Source organism: Salvia splendens, chromosome 1 (genome assembly GCF_004379255.2).
Source record: "Salvia splendens isolate huo1 chromosome 1, SspV2, whole genome shotgun sequence".
NCBI classification, from domain to species: domain Eukaryota; kingdom Viridiplantae; phylum Streptophyta; class Magnoliopsida; order Lamiales; family Lamiaceae; genus Salvia; species Salvia splendens.
In genome coordinates, this window is record NC_056032.1 from 14,614,421 (window position 1) to 14,637,344 (window position 22,924).

The 22,924-nt window shown below is 43.0% G+C and overlaps 1 protein-coding gene across 1 annotated transcript; it reads left to right on the forward strand.

The window, feature by feature from the left end:
* Positions 1-1,240: 1,240 nt before the first annotated feature.
* Positions 1,241-3,703, forward strand: LOC121802322. The gene is made up of 4 exons (XM_042202006.1): positions 1,241-1,595; positions 1,704-1,779; positions 2,728-3,427; positions 3,689-3,703. Exons 1-4 carry the CDS (start codon positions 1,241-1,243, stop codon positions 3,701-3,703), a joined length of 1,146 nt encoding a protein of 381 aa, XP_042057940.1.
* Positions 3,704-22,924: the final 19,221 nt, after the last annotated feature.

Genomic DNA, 22,924 nt, shown 5'->3' on the forward strand with positions numbered 1-22,924 from the left:
TATGGTCCCTGAAGGAATTGTCCTAGGACATGTAGTTTCAGAGAGGGGTATACAGGTAGACCAAGCGAATGTTGATGTGATCTCAAAATTGCCTTACCCTACGAATCAGAAAGAAGTTAGAGGATTCCTAGGGCATGCAGGTTTCTACAGAAGATTCATTAAGGATTTTGCGAGGATTGCCCAACCACTCACCCATTTGTTGCATAATGAAGTTGATATCGTTTTCGATGAGGGGTGCAAGGAAGCTTTTCAGCTACTGAATGATAAACTAGTCTCTGCCCCTATTATCAGAGCGCCAGACTGGGGTTTACTGTTTGAAATAATGTGCGACGCAAGTGATTACGCAGTGGGGGCAGTACTAGGTCAAAGAATCGATGGGAAAAGCTATGTGATTTTTTATGCATCGAAAACACTCAATCAAGCCCAGAAGAACTATGACACCACAGAAAAGGAAATGCTGGCGGTAGTATACTCGTTTGAGAAGTTTCGCCCGTACTTGCTGGGGTCGAGGGTGATAGTCTTCACTGACCACGCGGCTATCAAGTACTTGTTGGCGAAGAAAGAATCCAAGCCAAGATTAATCCGTTGGATGTTACTTTTGCAGGAATTTGATTGGGAAGTTCGAGACAAAAAGGGGACAGAAAACAAAGTGGCTGATCACTTGAGCAGGATTTTCCAAGGAGAGACGGATGAAGCTATACCTGATGCATTCCCGGAGGAGCATCTGTACTGTATAGGAACATTTCCTAGACCCATCTGTTGGGAAATGGTGATGACATTAACAGGTCCAGGAGATTCTGAAAAAGAGAAGTGTCAATTGAGCGTTGAGCCGTGGTTCACAGACCTAGCAAACTACTTGGTCACGGGAGAGGTACCAAGTTCTCAATCAATCACCCGAGCCCAGAAGATGAAACTGAAAAGTGAAGCCAAGTATTATTTTTGGGACGACCCATATTTATGGAGAATGGGAGTCGACCAAGTAATTAGGAGGTGTATTCCAGAATGGGAACAGATGGATGTGCTTAATCATTGCCATGCCCTAGCTTGTGGAGGTCACTTTGGACCAAGGAAGACATCGAGGAAGGTGTTAGATAGTGGTTTTTATTGGCCTACATTACACAAGGATGCCTTCGAATTCTGCCAGAATTGTGAGAGATGTCAGCAGACAGGGGGAATTTTCAAAAGAGACGAAATGCCATAGGTCCCAGTAATCGTCTGCGAAATCTTTGACGTCTGGGGAATGGATTTCATGGGACCGTTTCCATCCTCATATGGGAACACGTATATCCTTGTGGCGGTAGATTATGTGTCGAAATGGATAGAGGCCAAGGATACCACCTCTTGTGAATCCGGTGAGGTGGCAAAATTTCTTAAGTCTAACATTTTTAACAGGTATGGTGTGCCTATGGCTGTTATTTCGGATCAAGGAACACACTTCCAAAACCGAATGATAGAAGCTCTAATGAAAAAATATGGAGTCCATCACAGGCTGTCTACACCTTATCATCCTCAGTCAAATGGGCAGGCGGAAATATCAAATAGAGAGATCAAGGCAATACTAGATAAGACGGTGAATCCGTCAAGGAAAGACTGGAGTAAGAGGCTTGACGACGCACTATGGGCCTACATGACAGCCTATAAAACGCCTATTGGGATGTCACCCTACAGGCTAGTGTTTGGCAAGATGTGCCATTAGCCTGTAGGTATGGAACACGGGGCATATTGGGCGGTCAAGGAAATTAACATGAACCCTCAGGCGTGTGAAGAAGAGAGGAAACTGTAGCTTCAAGAATTGGAGGAATTAAAGCTTGAGTCCGCAATGTGGTACAAAGAGAAGACGAAGCTATGGCATGACAAAAACCTCCGGGTCAAGGAACTTCACGTTGGTCAGAAAGTTCTCCTTTTCCAATCCAGACTCAAGCTGCTACCAGGAAAGCTAAAATCCAAATGGATTGGGCAGTACACTATTGTTGGCCTCGAACGAATGGAGCAGTGGAGATCTAGGGAGGTGCCTCAAACTCTACTCCCTTTCTTGTTAATGGTCATCGGGTGAAGGTTTTTAGGGATAATTCTGAGTTGTGTGTAGTGGAGGAAATGCCACTACGCGCACTCTCCATTATCGCCTAATCAGTTTAGCAAGCAGTGTTCTCGATGAATTCCTGGGTCAGGTAAATTGGGATGCTTTTTTATATATCTATTCACTGAACCAGGGAATCTCGAGAGTGCTAAATTGAATGTGTAAATAGTTTAATCGTTTTTTTTCTTTTCTAATTGAAAATCCCAAACAAATGAAAAAAATATTAATCTTCCAAAAATATTTTCGAAACACCAGACTTTTCAGGGAAAATGTTTTGTCCCTTTTTGAATCCTCGACCTGGGAGTCTGGCATTTCATTTTCTTTTGTTTTTGCATAAGTATGGTGTCGCAGAGAGTATCGTTTACATGGGGCAGAGAGATTTTTGTTTGAGAGGGAAGTGATACAGTTTCGAAATTCAAATATTACTTTATGGGAAGGCGAACGGTTGCTTACATCATGCCTACAACCGCCTGCACAACCGTACGCGCCCTTACCCATTTTTACTTATTTTGTCCCTTACACTTTATTTTTTCAAAACAAACAAATTCCCTCTGACAAAAATCCCCAAATCTTCTCTCTCGCGATACCTAGCCCTCACTAACCCTAACCCTAACCCGTAATTTCTTTCAAAGTCTTTGAGAAATTTTCAGATTCAGGCCATGGAGAACACATCAAATGCAGGAAACCCCACCGGATCTGCCGATTCCGAAGGAGGTTTGTTTCTACGAAGTCGGCAGGTTGGAGCTCCAAGTCAAGATAGAGCAGGATGTTGGTGAGTCGAAGGCAAGCATGGAAGTGGAGGAGATGAAAGCAGAAGTGAGTGCGATGCACAAACAATTGGGTGAATTCAGAAAGGTGATGGGTGTGATGAGCAATGAACTCGGTGACATAAGGAAAGAAATGGCCGGGATACGAACAGAACTCGGGGGAGTTAGAGAAGATATGCATGCCCTCAAGGGGCACGTCACAGTCATGGTGGGGAAGTCATCTACGAAAAATGATCGGATGGCGGAGGCTGTCCAGTTAATGATGATGATGACCAAATGGCTGAAGGAGAACTTCTCCGAGCCCCAGGCGAAACTGACTACTGGACCCAGCAAGGTGTCCACCCAGCCAGGGCCAGGAAGTTCATCTCCACAGCATCCCCCACCCGCGTCTAAACCTCTGCTAGCCCCGTCGGCTTCAAAGACCCTGACTGTAAAGAAGACATTGACCAAGCAACCGAGTGAGGAAGTGAAGGAGAAGCCGGATTCGCCGGCAAGAAAGAAAGCAAAAGTAACCCGCCCATACGTTCCACCGCAGGTTGGCTCCCGAGGGAGCCAAACCCCGAAATGCAGCCCTCTTGACCAAGTAACTTTACTTTTAGTTTTTCTCTTTCTTTCATTTTATGTTTATATATTTGTTGTTTGTGTCTGTGTTTTCTTTTTCCCAGCATGCCGTATTCTGTATATATTTTCTTGTGATTATGTCTTCTCCCACTTAGCCTAATTTTTGGTCTAAGTGTGAAAAGTTTGTGTTTTTTCTGGCATGTTTTGGTTGTTCTTCTGTTGTGCCTTCTCCCACTTAGCCCGTTGCTCGGTCTAAGTGTGAGAAGTTTGTTTGCTTTTTCAGGATTGTTGTTCCTGAAGTTTTTTTTATTATTTGTTGAGTTTTGTTTGTACTTCCCTGTTTCCCCCTTCACTGGGATTGCTTGGGGACAAGCTTGAGTGAAGTGGAAGGGGGAGGGAGTCGTACATTTGTGTTCTTATGTGATTAGGTGCCTTTAGATTTAGGTTTAGTTTCTTTATGTGTGTCACATGAGCTAGTGAATATAATAAGGCAAGATCCCCTTAGTGAGAGCAATTGAAGATAGGATGCATATAAACTTTGAGGCCTTTTTCCTTAATAAGCTGAATTCGGTTTGAATGAAGTAAGGACGATAGGGTATGCCTTAGATGACCTAGTTGTGAAGCACCACCATAAATGTGAGTTATAAGCCTATACATTGTTAGCTAACTTGTATAAAAGGGGCCACCACTTGATGCTTAGGGAGAAGAGTGATAAAAAAAAGGGTTCTGGAGGTATAAGCTGGACGAAGTCCAGGAAATAGAGGTATAAGCTAGACGAAGTCCAGGGGAAAATATAAAAAGGGGGAAGAGAAAAAGGAGAAAAATTACCTAAGGGCAGGAAGCAACAGTAACTTGACCCAGGAAGTTAAAAAGAAAGGAGAGTAATAAGAAGGAGAAACTCTCATAACCCAACGCATCAGTGGTGTAACATTGACTTAAGAGTGATTCGATCCTAACATCCCTGGTGAGGAATGAGTGATCGAGTGAATCTAACAAATGGGAAATCAATAGGCTATCTTGACGAACTGACAGACCGATTAGGTAGAAGAAGGAAAAGGGAGGATTTGGAGATTGTAGACAAATCGGATAGGCCTTAAGCTTGTGGGGACGGCTGCTTAAAAGTTGAAGCTAGTTCATGCCTTTGTGTTTTCTCTGTGTTTTCTTTAAGAATTGTTTTCTCTTTTTGAGTCTGTTAGTGTTTCTAGGTCTAGGAGTTTTGTTTTGTTTGTGTCTATAGAGTCAGTCAAGGATGACCATGCATTGAAATTCGCCTTATTTCTATTTTTTTTGTTTTCATACTTGAGGACAAGTATGGATTAAGTGTGAGCAGTTTGATAAGGCGAATTTCATGCATTGGTTAAGGGGTTAAATTCACACGTTTGTGGGGTCTAACAAATGTTTTAAGCCAGGTACGTAGAAGGTTTTCGCCAGATCCAGGAAAAGAGAAGGACATTTGCATGGTCCAAGGAACTGGTGGATAAGTGAGCAATTTGAAGAAAAATTGCAAGACAGAGGAAATCAAGATGCTGAAGGGTAGAGTGGAGATTTCTACGAAGGCTTCTAGAAGATTATGTCCGCACCTATATAAGGGAGAAAGCATGCAATCTGGAGGGGAGGCTGGGTGGAGACCTCATTAACAGATCGTAGCTCATAGCTCACTCACTTCTACACACTTGGGTATTCATGAGGGAATCGTAGGGTAGTTCTGGGTTATAGTTTGCTAGACAGTAGTTGGGTAACACCGTCCTCAAGGAGGGCGAAGATACAATTTAAACGCTTTCATTTTTAGTTTCCTGTCATGGATTTCGCCGAGCTTCGCCGTTCGAAGTTCGGCCCTGTTTGCGGTTGAATTGCTTTTGGTTATTAAATTTCTGTTTTCCGTAATTTCTCTGCTTATGTCGATTTCGATTATGGATGTTTATTATTCTGAGTTTGTTGTGATTGCTGAGTTGGATGTTTGAACTTCGTATTGGTTGCTGAGTTTGGGTGAAATCATTGGAATCTGGTGTTGATCGGAGTAGATCTTGTTGAATCGGGAACTATGGAGCTGATTTTGGTTGTTATTGGGTTCGGACTGCTTGGATCCGGAGTGGATTGAGCATCCGACGTTGGATCTGAAACAGAGTGATCGAGATTTATGCCTAGCTTTCGTGCTTTCATTTCATTCCGTCTAGTATCTGTAGATCTGTTTTATTTCCGGTTGTTTGCAAGTTTCCAACGTCCGAATTTCTATATTTTGTTTGAATCTAGATACGTGCTCTGTTTTCTTCATGTTTGAGTTTGATTCAGCTCCTAAGATACATGCCGCTGTTAGTTAAATGCTTTGTTAGTTAGTTGCAGCTTTAATTTCGTACGTTCTGTTTCTGGAATATGGTCACCACTGTTTACCTGCTTTCTGTTTAGAGATATTAGGAAGTCGTTTGCTCGGTCTAGTAAGCTAGTTAGTTATTTTGTTGCCACAAGGTTGTTCGATGGCAGCATGATGTTTACAGTTTCCTATGTCTATAGGTTAATTTCGTGCCTAAGTCTAGTGGTAGTTAAACCTCAACCCAAATTTGCGTGGCAGCAGCCATTTTCTAATCCAAAGTTCCTTAGATGCTCTCATACGTATCCATCTTCGTGGGATCGACCCCTACTTCTCTATACTAGTCTATAGTATAACGGGTTGAGGGATCTTTGAACGCGAGAAGTGTGTGTCCAACGACTGAGCCTTCTATATTCTCTTGAGTTCCTAGACCAAGTGATCTAGTGGATTCATTGGATTTAGTGGCTCGACCTAGAACAATAGAACACGAACACATGTATATCAGCTTCCGCGCGCTTCAAATGGCGCCGTTGCCGGGGATGGATGGTGTAATTTGTGATTGTGATTAGAGGATTTTGGCGTACATAGTTTTGATTTTTCTTTCTTTTCCTTTATTTTCAGTTTATGAACAGAGGCTCACGGTTTGGACATAGTAACTCGTCTGGGTGGAAGAACGATCAGTTTATTTGGCAGGTCAAGGACACAACATCTACGGTCACCACCAGATCGGGATTATCTACTGGAGATCCGTTTCCGTTTGGTTCGGAAAGTGATGAGGATTGGAACTCGTCAGGAAGGGAGCATCATAAATCGTCTTCAGAAACAAGTACAGAGGAGGAAGAAATAGGGGACATGGCAAACTTAGTCGATCCAGATCCGGAAATCGGTTCGCTCACTGTCCATCTAGATGGAGAGCCAGCTCAAGCCATAGTGATGAATCCGCGACAGAGGTCCATTGAGATCAAGACGAACGTGCTTGATATCCTACCCACATTCTCTGGACGTAGGAATGAGTGCCCGTACGAGTTCTTGAACGAATTCTGCAAATTGTGTAGCATTCAGAAGAGGCCAAATGATGCAACAGAGGAGGACTATCGCCTGGGTGCGGTTCCTTTTGCCTTGAAGGGGGAAGCCAACACATGGTTATTAAGGTTACCCCCGGATTCTATCCGCACATGGAGGGATTTCAAACTGGAGTTCCTTGATTACTTTTTCTCTTCCAACAAAACAAATGCTCTGAAGAAAGAAATAGTGGAGTGCAAGCAGGACTACGATGAGTCGTTGAGTCAATATTGGTCGCGGTTCAAAGGGTTGTTGGATGCGTGCCCAAATCACAGGATGATAGAGGCAGAGACCTATTATCTATTCTATGAAAGTGCAAACCCTGAGTCAAAGGATTTAATGAACTCCTCGAGAGGGGAAATTTTACAAGGAAGAAGGGAAGCGATGCAAGAGAGATCCTGGGGAAATTGATAGATGCCAAGAAGGCATACGATAACCTAAGGAATTTTGTGAATAGATGATCAGTGAATGCGATGACGGAGCAAGATGATGAGAAGGTAGAGGCAAGGATCGACAGGCTTGAGATAGCACTGTTGAACGCAATCGAGAAGACCAAACTACCAACCTCACAAGCGAAGGAAAAACCTCCGGGTCTAGGAGATAGTCAACTTCAGCAATATTATGGACCTCAGGAAGGAGAGTACCAGGCCCAAGCTAATGCGATGGGGAGTTGGAATCCCGATGGAAGTTGGAATCCAGGGAGACAAAAAGACGCACCCTGGAGGAACCATCCCAATTTTAGATGGTCGGGCAACGAACAGAGCCAGCCAGCACCACAACAGAGTATCCAGTTTGCACCTCAGTCCGAGAGGTAGGGTAACTGGTCTGGAAGGAGTCAAGAGGGGCAGGGCAACTGGAATAATCGGAACCAGGGAGATCATCCGAATTGGGGGAATAGGAACCAAAATCATCAAGGGAACTCTTATGTACCACCGCACCAAAAGAATTTCCAAACCAACTACCAAGGGCCAGGAAATCAGTACAACAATAGTTCAGGAGCTCAAGGAAACCTTCGCCAGAATCAAGCGAGTGGTTCGAATCCAAGTGCAGGCCCAGGGCCCAGTCAGCCAAATTCAAAAACACCAAGGAATCTGGATGAAATGGTGCATGACCTCGTCAGTTCTCAACAGCATATGCAGAACAACTTGCAATCGAACAATGACGTAGTCCACAAGCTTCAGGATGCTCAGCAGGAGCAAAAGGCGGCAATGGATATGTTGGCAAAACAACTGTCTCAGATAGCAACTTCCTTGAGCGAGATGCGAGGGAATCAAGGCAAGATTCCCGCCTCAGTAAGGATGCCTGATAGAGCTAACATTAGTCTAATTACTTTAAGATCCGGGAAGGGGTATGAAGGTCCAGAGATGAGGACGAATGAGGAGACAAGCCCCGCGGGAAGCAAGGAAGGAAAGGGTACAACCTCTAGACCCAGGCACTTAAAGGGAAGCAGTTCCGGGATAGAAGATGACCTTCAGGAATGAGATTTGGGGAGGCCATTACCAAGTAAGGTAAAACCATTTTTCCTACACCCAGAGCCGGAAATGGAAAATGAAGTAGTGAGGAAGGAGTCAGACGGACCTGCAGCTAGAGGATCTACAAGTGCAGAGAAACAAGTGAAACCGTTTCCACACTGAGGAGAAGTTAAGAGGAAGAAGGATGAACCGGTGGATTTTATGGATATCTTCGGAAAGTTGGAGATCAACTTACCATTCTTACAAGCTTTAAAGCTACCGGTCTTCAGCAAATTCATTAAGGAGTTTATAGCTGGAAAGACGAGGCCCAGCGGGAAGATTCTGATTGGAGAAAATGTATCAGCAGTGATTCAGAAGCGGAGAATGCCCTCCAAGTGCACTGACCCAGGTATGTTTACCTTGCCTATTTCAATCGGTGATGTCAGAATTGAGCATGACATGTGTGATTTAGGGGCATTGATAAATGTTTTACCGCTTTCCATTTACAAGAAGTTGGTAGGAGTAGGGATGGTCGATACAAAAGTGGTAATTCAATTGGCAGATAGGTCGTGTACCTGTCCAGGGGGAGTCTTAGAAAATGTTAACGTCAAGGTGCATAATTTTCTGTATCCTGCCGATTTCCATGTTATCAGAATGAGTGACAATGAGTCGGCTGAGTCTAGTGGTGTACTTCTAGGGAGACCTTTTCTCCGTACAGCCAAGACCGTAATTGATGTTTTTGATGGAACTATATGCCTTGACTACAATGGGGAAAAATATACCTTTAGCATCGATGAAGCAATGAAGAAGCCTCTTGATGAAGAAAATTTGCATGCTATCGATGTTATTAACCCCCTGGTCCAGGAATATCTTGAGACAGAATTAATGCAGGAACAAATTGAAAATTCAGAGATGAGTTACTCTATCGACAGAGAAGTGGCTGGATGGTGTGAAGCGATGAACACAAGTGAATTATCAGATGAGGAGCTAGCGAAAGCAATCTTCGAATTCTGTACAAATCCAGGAGTAGCTAAGTCAAGGAAGACACCCCATGTGGCGAGCATGGAGGCTCCTTCTAGGTCAAGAAAAGAAATGATATCTGATGGAACAGAGAAAAATCCTTTGCCCCAGGAGGCGAGTACCCTGAAGAAAGAACTGAAGGTGCTCCCACCAGGCCTTAAGTATGCTTATCTAGAAGAGAATGGGACTTTTCCCGTTATCATCAACAGCAACTTGACCAAGGAACAGGAGGAAGAATTGCTGAATGTGATCAGAAGAAACAAGAAAGCTATAGGATGGACTCTCTCCGATCTGGTAGGAATTAGTCCGGATCTTTGTATGCATCATATATGGTTGGAAGAGGGAGCGAAAGCCTACAGGGACCCACAGCGTAAGCTTAATCCGAGCATGAGAGAGGAAGTTCTGAAGGATGTTTTGAAGCTGCTATCCGTAGGCATCATCTATTCCATACCCGATAGTGAGTGGGTCAACCCAGTTCACATGGTACCAAAAAAATCAGGGATTCAGGTAGTCAAGAACGATAAGAATGAATTGGTTCCCACTTGACTTGTTACTGGGTAGAGGATGTGCATCGATTATAGAAAGCTGAACGAAGCAACTAGGAAAGATCGTTTCCCGCTCCCATTCATTGATCAGATGTTAGAAAGGTTGGCGGGAAAGCAATATTTTTGTTTCCTTGACGAATACAGTGGATACTTCCAGATCTACGTAGATCCTGAAGATCAAGAGAAGACTACATTTACGTGTCCTTTTGGCACGTATGCTTATAGAAGAATGCCGTTCGGTCTATGCAATGCGCCAGACACTTTTCAACGGTGTATGATGAGTATCTTCTCGGATTTATTGGAGGATTGTATCAAAATTCTCATGGATGATTTCACTGTGTATGGGAATTCTTTTGACTCCTGTCTAGCAAGTTTGGATATAGTATTGAGGAGGTGCCAGGAAAAGCATTTGGTCTTAAATTTCAAGAAATGCCACTTTATGGTCCCTGAAGGAATTGTCCTAGGACATGTAGTTTCAGAGAGAGGTATACAGGTAGACCAAGCGAATGTTGATGTGATCTCAAAATTGCCTTACCCTACGAATCAGAAAGAAGTTAGAGGATTCCTAGGGCATGCAGGTTTCTACAGAAGATTCATTAAGGATTTTGCGAGGATTGCCCAACCACTCACCCATTTGTTGCATAATGAAGTTGATTTCGTTTTCGATGAGGGGTGCAAGGAAGCTTTTCAGCTACTGAATGATAAACTAGTCTCTGCCCCTATTATCAGAGCGCCAGACTGGAGTTTACTGTTTGAAATAATGTGCGACGCAAGTGATTACGCAGTGGGGGCAGTACTAGGTCAAAGAATCGATGGGAAAAGCTATGTGATTTTTTATGCATCGAAAACACTCAATCAAGCCCAGAAGAACTATGACACCACAGAAAAGGAAATGCTGGCGGTAGTATACTCGTTTGAGAAGTTTCGCCCGTACTTGCTGGGGTCGAGGGTCATAGTCTTCACTGACCACGCGGCTATCAAGTACTTGTTGGCGAAGAAAGAATCCAAGCCAAGATTAATCCGTTGGATGTTACTTTTGCAGGAATTTGATTGGGAAGTTCGAGACAAAAAGGGGACAGAAAACAAAGTGGCTGATCACTTGAGCAGGATTTTCCAAGGAGAGACGGATGAAGCTATACCTGATGCATTCCCGGAGGAGCATCTGTACTGTATAGGAACATTTCCTAGACCCATCTGTTGGGAAATGGTGATGACATTAACAGGTCCAGGAGATTCTGAAAAAGGGAAGTGTCAATTGAGCGTTGAGCCGTGGTTCACAGACCTAGCAAACTACTTGGTCATGGGAGAGGTACCAAGTTCTCAATCAATCACCCGAGCCCAGAAGATGAAACTGAAAAGTGAAGCCAAGTATTATTTTTGGGACGACCCATATATATGGAGAATGAGAGTCGACCAAGTAATTAGGAGGTGTATTCCAGAATGGGAACAGATGGATGTGCTTAATCATTGCCATGCCCTAGCTTGTGGAGGTCACTTTGGACCAAGGAAGACATCGAGGAAGGTGTTAGATAGTGGTTTTTATTGGCCTACATTACACAAGGATGCCTTCGAATTCTGCCAGAATTGTGAGAGATGTCAGCAGACAGGGGGAATTTCCAAAAGAGACGAAATGCCATAGGTCCCAGTAATCGTCTGCGAAATCTTTGACGTCTGGGGAATGGATTTCATGGGACCGTTTCCATCCTCATATGGGAACACGTATATCCTTGTGGCGGTAAATTATGTGTCGAAATGGATAGAGGCCAAGGATACCACCTCTTGTGAATCCGGTGAGGTGGCAAAATTTCTTAAGTCTAACATTTTTAACAGGTATGGTGTGCCTATGGCTGTTATTTCGGATCAAGGAACACACTTCCAAAACCGAATGATAGAAGCTCTAATGAAAAAATATGGAGTCCATCACAGGCTGTCTACACCTTATCATCCTTAGTCAAATGGGCAGGCGGAAATATCAAATAGAGAGATCAAGGCAATACTAGAGAAGACGGTGAATCCGTCAAGGAAAGACTGGAGTAAGAGGCTTGACGACGCACTATGGGCCTACATGACAGCCTATAAAACGCCTATTGGGATGCCACCCTATAGGCTAGTGTTTGGCAAGATGTGCCATTTGCCTGTAGGTATGGAACACGGGGCATATTGGGCAGTCAAGGAAATTAACATGAACCCTCAGGCGTGTGAAGAAGAGAGGAAACTGCAGCTTCAAGAATTGGAGGAATTAAGGCTTGAGTCCGCAATGTGGTACAAAGAGAAGACGAAGCTATGGCATGACAAAAACCTCCGGGTCAAGGAACTTCACGTTGGTCAGAAAGTTCTCCTTTTCCAATCCAGACTCAAGCTGCTACCAGGAAAGCTAAAATCCAAATGGATTGGGCAGTACACTATTGTTGGCCTCGAACGAATGGAGCAGTGGAGATCTAGGGAGGTGCCTCAAACTCTACTCCCTTTCTTGTTAATGGTCATCGGGTGAAGGTTTTTAGGGATAATTCTGAGTTGTGTGTAGTGGAGGAAATGCCACTACGCGCACTCTCCATTATCGCCTAATCAGTTTAGCAAGCAGTGCTCTCGATGAATTCCTGGGTCAGGTAAATTGGGATGATTTTTTATATATCTATTCACTGAACCAGGGAATCTCGAGAGTGCTAAATTGAATGTGTAAATAGTTTAATCGTTTTTTTCTTTTCTAATTGAAAATCCCAAACAAATGAAAAAATATTAATCTTCCAAAAATATTTTCGAAACACCAGACTTTTCAGGGAAAATGTTTTGTCACTTTTTGAATCCTCGACCTGGGAGTCTGGCATTTCATTTTCTTTTGTTTTTGCATAAGTATGGTGTCGCAGAGAGTATCGTTTACATGGGGCAGAGAGATTTTTGTTTGAGAGGGAAGTGATACAGTTTCGAAATTCAAATATTACTTTATGGGAAGGCGAACGGTTGCTTACATCATGCCTACAACCGCCTGCACAACCGTACGCGCCCTTACCCATTTTTACTTATTTGTCCCTTACACTTTATTTTTTCAAAACAAACAAATTCCCTCTGACAAAAATCCCCAAATCTTCTCTCTCGCGATACCTAGCCCTCACTAACCCTAACCCTAACCCGTAATTTCTTTCAAAGTCTTTGAGAAATTTTCAGATTCAGGCCATGGAGAACACATCAAATGCAGGAAACCCCACCGGATCTGCCGATTCCGAAGGAGGTTTGTTTCTACGAAGTCGGCAGGTTGGAGCTCCAAGTCAAGATAGAGCAGGATGTTGGTGAGTCGAAGGCAAGCATGGAAGTGGAGGAGATGAAAGCAGAAGTGAGTGCGATGCACAAAGAATTGGGTGAATTCAGAAAGGTGATGGGTGTGATGAGCAATGAACTCGGTGACACAAGGAAAGAAATGGCCGGGATACGAACAGAACTCGGGGGAGTTAGAGAAGATATGCATGCCCTCAAGGGGCACGTCACAGTCATGGTGGGGAAGTCATCTACGAAAAACGATCGGATGGCGGAGGCTGTCCAGTTAATGATGATGATGACCAATTGGCTGAAGGAGAACTTCTCCGAGCCCCAGGCGAAACTGACTACTGGACCCAGCAAGGTGTCCACCCAGCCAGGGCCAGGAAGTTCATCTCCACAGCATCCCCCACCCGCGTCTAAACCTCTGCTAGCCCCGTCGGCTTCAAAGACCCTGACTGTAAAGAAGACATTGACCAAGCAACCGAGTGAGGAAGTGAAGGAGAAGCCGGATTCGCCGGCAAGAAAGAAAGCAAAAGTAACCCGCCCATACGTTCCACCGCAGGTTGGCTCCCGAGGGAGCCAAACCCCGAAATGAAGCCCTCTTGACCAAGTAACTTTACTTTTAGTTTTTCTCTTTCTTTCATTTTATGTTTATATATTTGTTGTTTGTGTCTGTGTTTTCTTTTTCCCAGCAGGCCGTATTCTGTATATATTTGCCTGTGATTATGTCTTCTCCCACTTAGCCTAATTTTTGGTCTAAGTGTGAAAAGTTTGTGTTTTTTCTGGCATGTTTTGGTTGTTCTTCTGTTGTGCCTTCTCCCACTTAGCCCGTTGCTCGGTCTAAGTGTGAGAAGTTTGTTTGCTTTTTCAGGATTGTTGTTCCTGAAGTTTTTTTTATTATTTGTTGAGTTTTGTTTGTACTTCCCTGTTTCCCCCTTCACTGGGATTGCTTGGGGACAAGCTTGAGTGAAGTGGAAGGGGGAGGGAGTCGTACATTTGTGTTCTTAGTGATTAGGTGCCTTTAGATTTAGGTTTAGTTTCTATATGTGTGTCACATGAGCTAGTGAATATAATAAGGCAAGATCCCCTTAGTGAGAGCAATTGAAGATATGATGCATATAAACTTTGAGGCCTTTTTCCTTAATAAGCTGAATTCGGTTTGAATGAAGTAAGGACGATAGGGTATGCCTTAGATGACCTAGTTGTGAAGCACCACCATAAATGTGAGTTATAAGCCTATACATTGTTAGCTAACTTGTATAAAAGGGGCCACCACTTGATGCTTAGAGCATCTCCAATAAGCACGGACGCCAAATAGCCATCAAATAGCCTTCACACTGCCACATCATCAGCACTACAATTCTCCTGCCACATCAGCTTGCCACATCAACTGGACATCAAATAGCCCTCACATAGCCTTCACACTACCTATCCACATCACTAATAACAATTATATAATTTAATTTACAATCGTATCAACATACGGAATTTAATTTACGAGACAAATACGGGAAATTCGAATAATACTATTAAAATTTAGAAAGTACATTAATTTTTAAAAAAGTACAATAATTTAAAAAAAGTACAAAAATTAAAAAGTGCAACATAAAACATTCAAGGATATCTCTATAAAAGAGAGACAACCTAGAATGATTTTTTCCCACATCGAATGTGAAACATAAAACATTCAAGGATGTCTCTATAAAAGAGAGACAACCTAGAATGATTTTTGTCCCACATCGAATGTAAAACATAAAACATTCAAGGATATCTCTATAAATGAGAGACAACCTAGAATGATTTTTGTCCCACATCGAATGTGGAACATAAAACATTCAAAGATGTCTATATAAAAGAGATACAACCTAGAATGATTTTTGTCCCACATCGAATGTGAAACATAAAACATTCAAGGATGTCTCTATAAAAGAGAGACAACCTATAATGATTTTTGTTCCACATCGAATGTGAAACATAAAACATTCAAGGATGTCTCTATAAAAGAGAGACAACCTAGAATGATTTTTGTCCCACATCGAATGTGAAACATAAAACATTCAAGGATATCTCTATAAAAGAGAGACAACCTAGAATGATTTTTTTCCCACATCGAATGTGGAACATAAAACATTCAAAGATGTCTCTATAAAAGAGAGACAACCTAGAATGATTTTTGTCCCACATCGAATGTGAAACATAAAACATTCAAGGATGTCTCTATAAAAGAGAGACTACCTAGAGTAGTTTTTGTCCCACATCGAATGTGGAACATAAAACATTCAAGGATGTCTCTATAAAAGAGAGACAACCTAGAATGGTTTCATAATTCGCAAGCCCATTAAATATATATGGGCTATTACGAATTTCTTGTATAAATTTATTTGTATAAATTGTTTTTAAATATTAAAAACAATTTTCATAAATAAATAGTATTTTTAAATTTTTTTTTTAAATTTGAATTTTTAAAATTCGAATTAAAAAAAAATTTAAAATTTGACGCCGATTTGGCGCCGATCCGGGACGCACAATGGCGCCCGTGAGGATCGGCGTCGGAACCGGTGTCAGCGCGGGAATCGGCATGGCGACGCCGATTTTGACGCCGATTTCGCCCACGCCGGTTCCAATGGTTCGGCGTCAAACCGGCGTGGGCAAAAAATCGGCGTCGCGGTGGTGACGCCGGTTATTGGAGATGCTCTTAGGGAGAAGAGTGATAAAAAAAAGGGTTCTGGAGGTATAAGCTGGACGAAGTTCAGGAAAAGGAGGTATAAGCTGGACGAAGTCCAGGAAATGGAGGTATAAGCTGGACGAAGTCCAGGGGAAAATATAAAAAGGGGGAATAGAAAAAGGAGAAAAATTACCTAAGGGCAGCAAGCAACAGTAACTTGACCCAGGAAGTTAAAAAGAAAGGAGAGTTATAAGAAGGAGAAACTCTCATAACCCGACGCATCAGTGGTGTAACATTGACTTAAGAGTGATTCGATCCTAACATCCCTGGTGAGGAATGAGTGATCGAGTGAATCTAACAAATGGGAAATCAATAGGCTATCTTGACGAACTGACAGACCGATTAGGTAGAAGAAGGAAAAGGGAGGATTTGGAGATTGTAGACAAATCGGATAGGCCTTAAGCTTGTGGGGACGGCTGCTTAAAAGTTGAAGCTAGTTCATGCCTTTGTGTTTTCTCTGTGTTTTCTTTAAGAATTGTTTTCTCTTTTTGAGTCTGTTAGTGTTTCTAGGTCTAGGAGTTTTGTTTTGTTTGTGTCTATAGAGTCAGTCAAGGATGACCATGCATTGAAATTCGCCTTATTTCTATTTTTTTTGTTTTCATACTTGAGGACAAGTATGGATTAAGTGTGAGCAGTTTGATAAGGCGAATTTCATGCATTGGTTAAGGGGTTAAATTCACACGTTTGTGGGGTCTAACAAATATTTTAAGCCAGGTACGTAGAAGGTTTTCGCCAGATCCAGGAAAAGAGAAGGACATTTGCATGGTCCAAGGAACTGGCGGATAAGTGAGCAATTTGAAGAAAAATTACAAGACAGAGGAAATCAAGATGTTGAAGGGTAGAGTGGAGATTTCTACGAAGGCTTCTAGAAGATTATGTCCGCACCTATATAAGGGAGAAAGCATGCAATCTGGAGGGGAGGCTGGGTGGAGACCTCATTAACAGATCGTAGCTCATAGCTCACTCACTTCTACACACTTGGGTATTCATGAGGGAATCGTAGGGTAGTTCTGGGTTATAGTTTGCTAGACAGTAGTTGGGTAACACCGTCCTCAAGGAGGGCGAAGATACAATTTAAACACTTTCATTTTTAGTTTCCTGTCATGGATTTCGCCGAGCTTCGCCGTTCGAAGTTCGGCCCTGTTTGCGGTTGAATTGCTTTTGGTTATTAAATTTCTGCTTTCCATAATTTCTCTGCTTATGTCCATTTCGATTATGGATGTTTATTATTCTGAGTTTGTTGTGATTGCTGAGTTGGATGTTTGAACTTCGTATTGGTTGCTGAGTTTGGGTTAAATCGTTGGAATTTGGTGTTGATCGGAGTAGATCTTGTTGAATCGGGAACTTTGGAGCTGATTTTGGTTGTTGTTGGGTTCGGACTGCTTGGATCCGGAGTGGATTGAGCATCCAACGTTGGATCTGAAACAGAGTGATCGAGATTTATGCCTAGCTTCCGTGCTTTCATTTCATTCCATCTAGTATTTGTAGATCTGTTTTATTTCTGGTTGTTTGCAAGTTTCCAACGTCCGAATTTCTATATTCTGTTTGAATCTAGATATGTGCTCTGTTTTCTTCATGTTCGAGTTTGATTCAGCTCCTAAGATACATCTCGCTGTTAGTTAAATGCTTTTTTTGTTAGTTGCAGCTTTAATTTCGTACGTTCTGTTTCTAGAATATTGTCCCCACTGTTTACTTGCTTTCTGTTTAGAGATATTAGGAAGTCGTTTGCTCGGTCTAGTAAGCTAGTTAGTTATTTTGTTGCCACAAGGTTGTTCGATGTCAGCATGATGTTTACAGTTTCCTAGGTCTAGAGGTTAATTTCATGCCTAAGTTTAGTGGTAGTTAAACCTCGACCCAAATTTGCGTGGCAGCAGTCGTTTTCTAATCCAAAGTTCCTTAGATGCTCTCCTACGTATCCATCTTCGTGGGATCGACCCCTACTTCTATATACTTGTCTATAGTATAACGGGTTGAGTGATCTTTGAACGCGAGAAGTGTGTGTCCAACGACTGAGCCTTCTATATTCTCTTGAGTTCCTAGACCAAGTGATCTGATGGATTCATTGGATTTAGTGGCTCGACCTAGAACAATAGAACACGAACACATGTCTATCAGCTTCCGCGCGCTTCAGACGACATTCCACTACTAATGCCTAGCTCGCGCCAGTGAACAGGTAGAAGGAGTGATCGGGTACTCATGGGTAGTCTGCTTGATCAAGCAACAAATTCTAAATCTCTTAAACTGATCAAGTGACATCCAGGGGAACCCGGTCAAATCCTTGTTAATGTAAATAGTGTTTTTAGTGTGTTAAGTTTTATTTTCTTAGTTAATAAAAGATCGGACGGAGGAAAGAAAATGATCAAGTGGAATTATGTGAGTCGTCATCTGGATTTAATGGTCCATGTGATCAGTGCAATTTGAATTTAATTTGGTGGTACAGTGATTGAGTTGATAAGAGTAGGTGATGATAGGACGAGTACAGTCAGGTGTCAGGCGGCGCCGACTGTTGAAATGAAAGGACGTCCTGGAGAGAGGAAAGAAGCGTATCGGAGAAGCTTTGCCATCTGGCATTCTGAAAAGGCGTGCCTGTACGCGAAAAGTCGCAGAGATCTCAACAGGCAGGAATCTCAACAGTCGGAGTTTGAGTATAAAAGGGGGTTTTCGGATCTCACTTTCCATCAACTACCTTCAGAATCTTTCCGTTATCCTTATCTAATTCTCTCCAAGTTCAAATCACCCGCAAACATAATCAGAAAGAAATGCAGGGCAATCAACTCGAGACTTCCAATACTTCCTCGTTTTCTTCAGGAGCCGACATCAACAGTGATAATTAGATATCCTTGTTACCACCCAGCCCACCAACCACCAGAACCCCATTATTACCTCCTAGATTCATCGGCCCACTCTAAAATGTGGACCCGGCTGACATAAGGCGTGTGGACTCCGTACTCAGAAGTTTTCCCACCAGCGCTGACCCCGTGGAGATTTACACCGCCCTCAAAGCTCGCCTAGGAATTTCTCAGTCTAAGGACCTCGCTTCACCACCACCAGCAGAGGGTACGTCTACTCAAGACACCCAGTCACCACTTAGTGGCAGGAACCTTACATACCTTCCCAAGGGGCTGCCTCTTCCCAGTGATCTCCTACTACGACGAAAGGAGGCAGAATGTAACCTTTCTTCGACTATAGAGGATGACTCCATCCCGAAAAGGACGCGCCGCCGGACAATGAACCAGCTGCTTCTTGAAGCTGAGGGTTCAAGGCAGCAAGTGGAAGAGAAGAGACAAGCAAACCAAGGGACCGGAGCAGTCATAGAAGCAAGCAAGACTGTGGAGGGCAACTAGGTGAGAGTAGAGGAAGGGAGCAAAAGAAAGGGGGAAGAAAGTATTCTTCCTCCCCCTAATATGGGCCACCGTACCAGTCCAAGTATGGGGCTTACTAACGCTGCCAGCATGCTTCTCCCCGCGAAGAAGAAAAAGAATAAAAATACCAAGGAGGAGGAGCTCCGATAAACGCGAATGCCTTAGAGAGAATAAGGAAGGCCTGTGTAATGGAGGCAATTAGGAAGGCGTGCAACATCCCCTAATTCAACCATCTAGAAGGCAGTAGTATTACCCTTAACCCTGTTTCTCACACTTAGTCCTGTGTATGGACTAAGTGTGAGAAGTTTATGGAAGTTATTGTTTGTTTTGCCTTTATGTCATGTTTTTTCTTTTTTTTTGTTAGCATGTGTTGATAGCTGGCACCGTCTCACACTTAGCCCAATGTCTGCTCTAAGTGTGAGAAGTTTCCCTTGTTTGATGTTGTGCCGTCGCCTGTGCCTAACCCTTCTTTCCACCGCCAGTGCTCAATTTCTAAACCAACTGTGAAGCCTCTCTATATGTGAGTTATAAGCCAAAAGTAGAACACTTATTACTATTTTTACAAAAGAAAATTTTACGAGAGGCTGACTTTTAATATTGAGATGAAAATTGCACAAGTAGTAAGGACTAAAGGCATTAGGACTTAACCACTTGAGCCGTTTCTTTTCCTTTGTTCCACGAACCCGCCTCACTAATCAAGACACCCCTTAGTAAACCACATTGAGCCCATACACTCTTACCCATTCCTTGAAGCCTTAAAACCAAATTTAAAGTTTCATATCACATGAAGAAAGAGGGTTAAAGAGATGAATTTTGTCAAGGAAAACAAAAGGGGATAGCGATAGAATGGTCGGAATAAAGGGTAGTGATAAAGCTAATTTCATGCATAGGTCTAGGGGAAAAATTCGTGAATTTACAAGGTCTAACACTTGTTTTAAGCCAGGTGTGTAGAAGGAATCCGCCAGGTCCAGGAAGGGAATGCGGTAATCACACGCCCGAGGAAACTGGCGGATAAGTGAACAATGTGCGAAAAATTACTTGACGGAGGAAACCTCGGAGTTGTAGGGTAGAATAGAGATTTCTACGAAGACTCTAGAAAGTTATGTCCGTATCTATAAAAGGGAGAAGCATGCACGCTGGAGGGATCTTCTCGGTTGGAGGCCTCGCTAACAGCCTGTAGCTTAGTTCACTTTTCACACACTTGGGTTCTTTTCGTGGGGAGATTCACGGTGACGCACTTTGGGTTCACATCTAGCTTTTTCACGTTTTCGATTGTGTTGTAACACCGTCCTTCTGTGGGGCGAAGAAACAATTTAATTTCCACTTTCCTACTTTGCTGATTTCACCGAGCTTCGCTGTTTGAAGCTCGGACCTCTGGTTGTTTTTACCATTTATTCCGTATTTTACGCGAGTTTTATTTTCAGTTATGTCGATGATGTTGATTTCTGGTTTTGCTGCTATGATCTTCTGGAATTTGAGTTAGTTTACTTGTTTTGGATGCGTTTCGCAATTGTTTTCTGAATTTATGCAGGTTGTGGTTGGATCTGGGTGATCGGAGTATGTTTGTTGATGAATCGGAGAGTTGAGTTCGCTGGTGTTGTGGAGATGTTTGTGATTGCTTGAATTCGGAGTTGATCGGGACAGATCTGTGAAAACTGGAGTTATAGAGTCGATTTTGTCTATTGTTGGGTTCGGATCGCTTGGATCCGGAGTGGATTAAGCATCCGACGTGAATCTGAGCAAGATTGATTAAATTTCATGCCTAGTTTACGTGTTTTCATTTCATTTCGCCTAGTTTACGCAGATCTGATGTATTTCCGGTTCATGGTAAGTTTCCAGCATCCAAATCTTTATATTCTGTTCGAATCCAGATATATGCTCTTCTTTCTCCATTTGCGTGCTTGAATCGGTTAGGAAATTTCATGTCGTTGTTAGTTGGAGCATAAGTTTGTTATTTGCAGCTTTGGTCGTACTTACTATATTTGGAGTCATGGTCCCCGCCGTTTTATTCTCTCTGTCTAGTCTTAATTAGTTAGGCGTTTACTCAATCTAGGAAGTAAAATGTGTCTCTCAGTATTGAAGTCTGATTCTATTTTCCTTTCCGTGTCCTAGGTCTAGCATTTACATTTCGTGCCTAGGTCTAGAGGTAGTTAAAATTCTCAACCCTTTTGCGTGGCAGCAGCCGCTTGTTTCCAGAGTCTCTAAGCACTACTTCACGAATCCATCTTCGTGGGATCGACCCCGCTTCTCTATACTAATTTATAGTATTCGGGTTGAGGGATTTATTTTTGAAGGGGAGTCGAGTGTGTCCAACGACAAAAACACTGTTGTTCTCTTGAGTTCCTGGACCTGGTGATCCGGTGGATTTAAGGAGCGTGGTGTCTTGACCGAGCACTTGCTTTAGTTTTCTCTGTGCACACTTGACTTACTTACTATCACTGCTTACAGAAACACCACCTTCAAATGGCGCCATTGCCGGGGATGGATGGCGTGCTTTGTGTTAGTGTTCAGAGCCTGTGGTGTAAATAGTTTTGATTTATTTTCTCTCTCTTTTATTTGTAGTTTATGAGCAGAGGCTCAAGATCTACCTACTGGAGCAACTCATCTGGGTGGAAGCACGGCCAGTTTAACTGGCGGGTTAAGGATACAGTCTCTACTGTGACCACCAGATCAGGGTTCACCACGGGAGATCCGTTTCCGAGTGAATTTACTAGCGACGAATCTTGGACGTCGTCAGGACGCGAAGATCCAGAGTCACCACCCGAATCAGAAACAGAGTCAGAAAACAGGGTAAGCAGATGAAGTAGTCATGACGCAAGTAGTAGATCCAGATCCAGAGATCGGTTCGCTCACTGCCCATTTAGATGGAGAATCAGCTCAAGCAATAGTGATGAATCCACGCCAGAGGACTATTGAGATCAAGACAAACGTACTCGGCATCTTGCCAACGTTCTCTGGGCGTAGGAATGAGTGTCCGTATGAGTTCCTAAATGAATTCAGTAAGTTGTGTGGTATTCAGAAGAAGCCGAATGATGCAACAGAGGAGGATTATCGCCTACGTGCAATTCCATTTACCTTGAAGGGGGAAGCTAATACGTGGTTATTGAGGTTGCCCCCAGATTCTATCCGCACATGGAGGGACTTCAAGTTGGAATTCTTAGATTATTTCTTTCCATCCAACAAGACGAATGCACTGAAAAAAGAAATACTAGAGTGTAAGTAAGATTACGATGAATCGCTGGAGTCAGTATTGGTCGAGATTCAAGGGGTTGTTGGATGCATGCCCGAACCACCGAATGATAGAGGCAGAGACCTACTCTCAGTTTTACGAAGAGGCAACTCCTGAGTCAAAGGACTTAATGAATTCCTCGAGTGGAGGGAATTTCACAAGAAAAAGAGGAAGTGAGGCAAGAGAAATCCCGGGGAAGTTGATCGACGCTAAAAAAGCATACGATAACCCTAGGAATGCAGTGAGGAGAGGATCGGTGCATGCTGTAAGAGAGCAAGAAGATGACAAAGTAGAAGCAAGAATTGATAGGCTCGAGAAAGCTCTTTTGAACTCGATTTAAAAGACGATTCCACTGGCTTCACAAGGGAAGGAGAAATCTTCTGGTCCAGGAGATAATCATATTCAGCAATATTACGGGACCCAGGAAGGAGATTATCAGGCCCAGGTCAATGCAATGGGAAGTTGGAATCCCGATGGGAGCTGGAATCCAGAGAGACAGAGAGATGCGCCCTGGAGAAACCATCCAAATGTCAGATGGACTGACAATGAGCAGAATCAGCCGGCACCA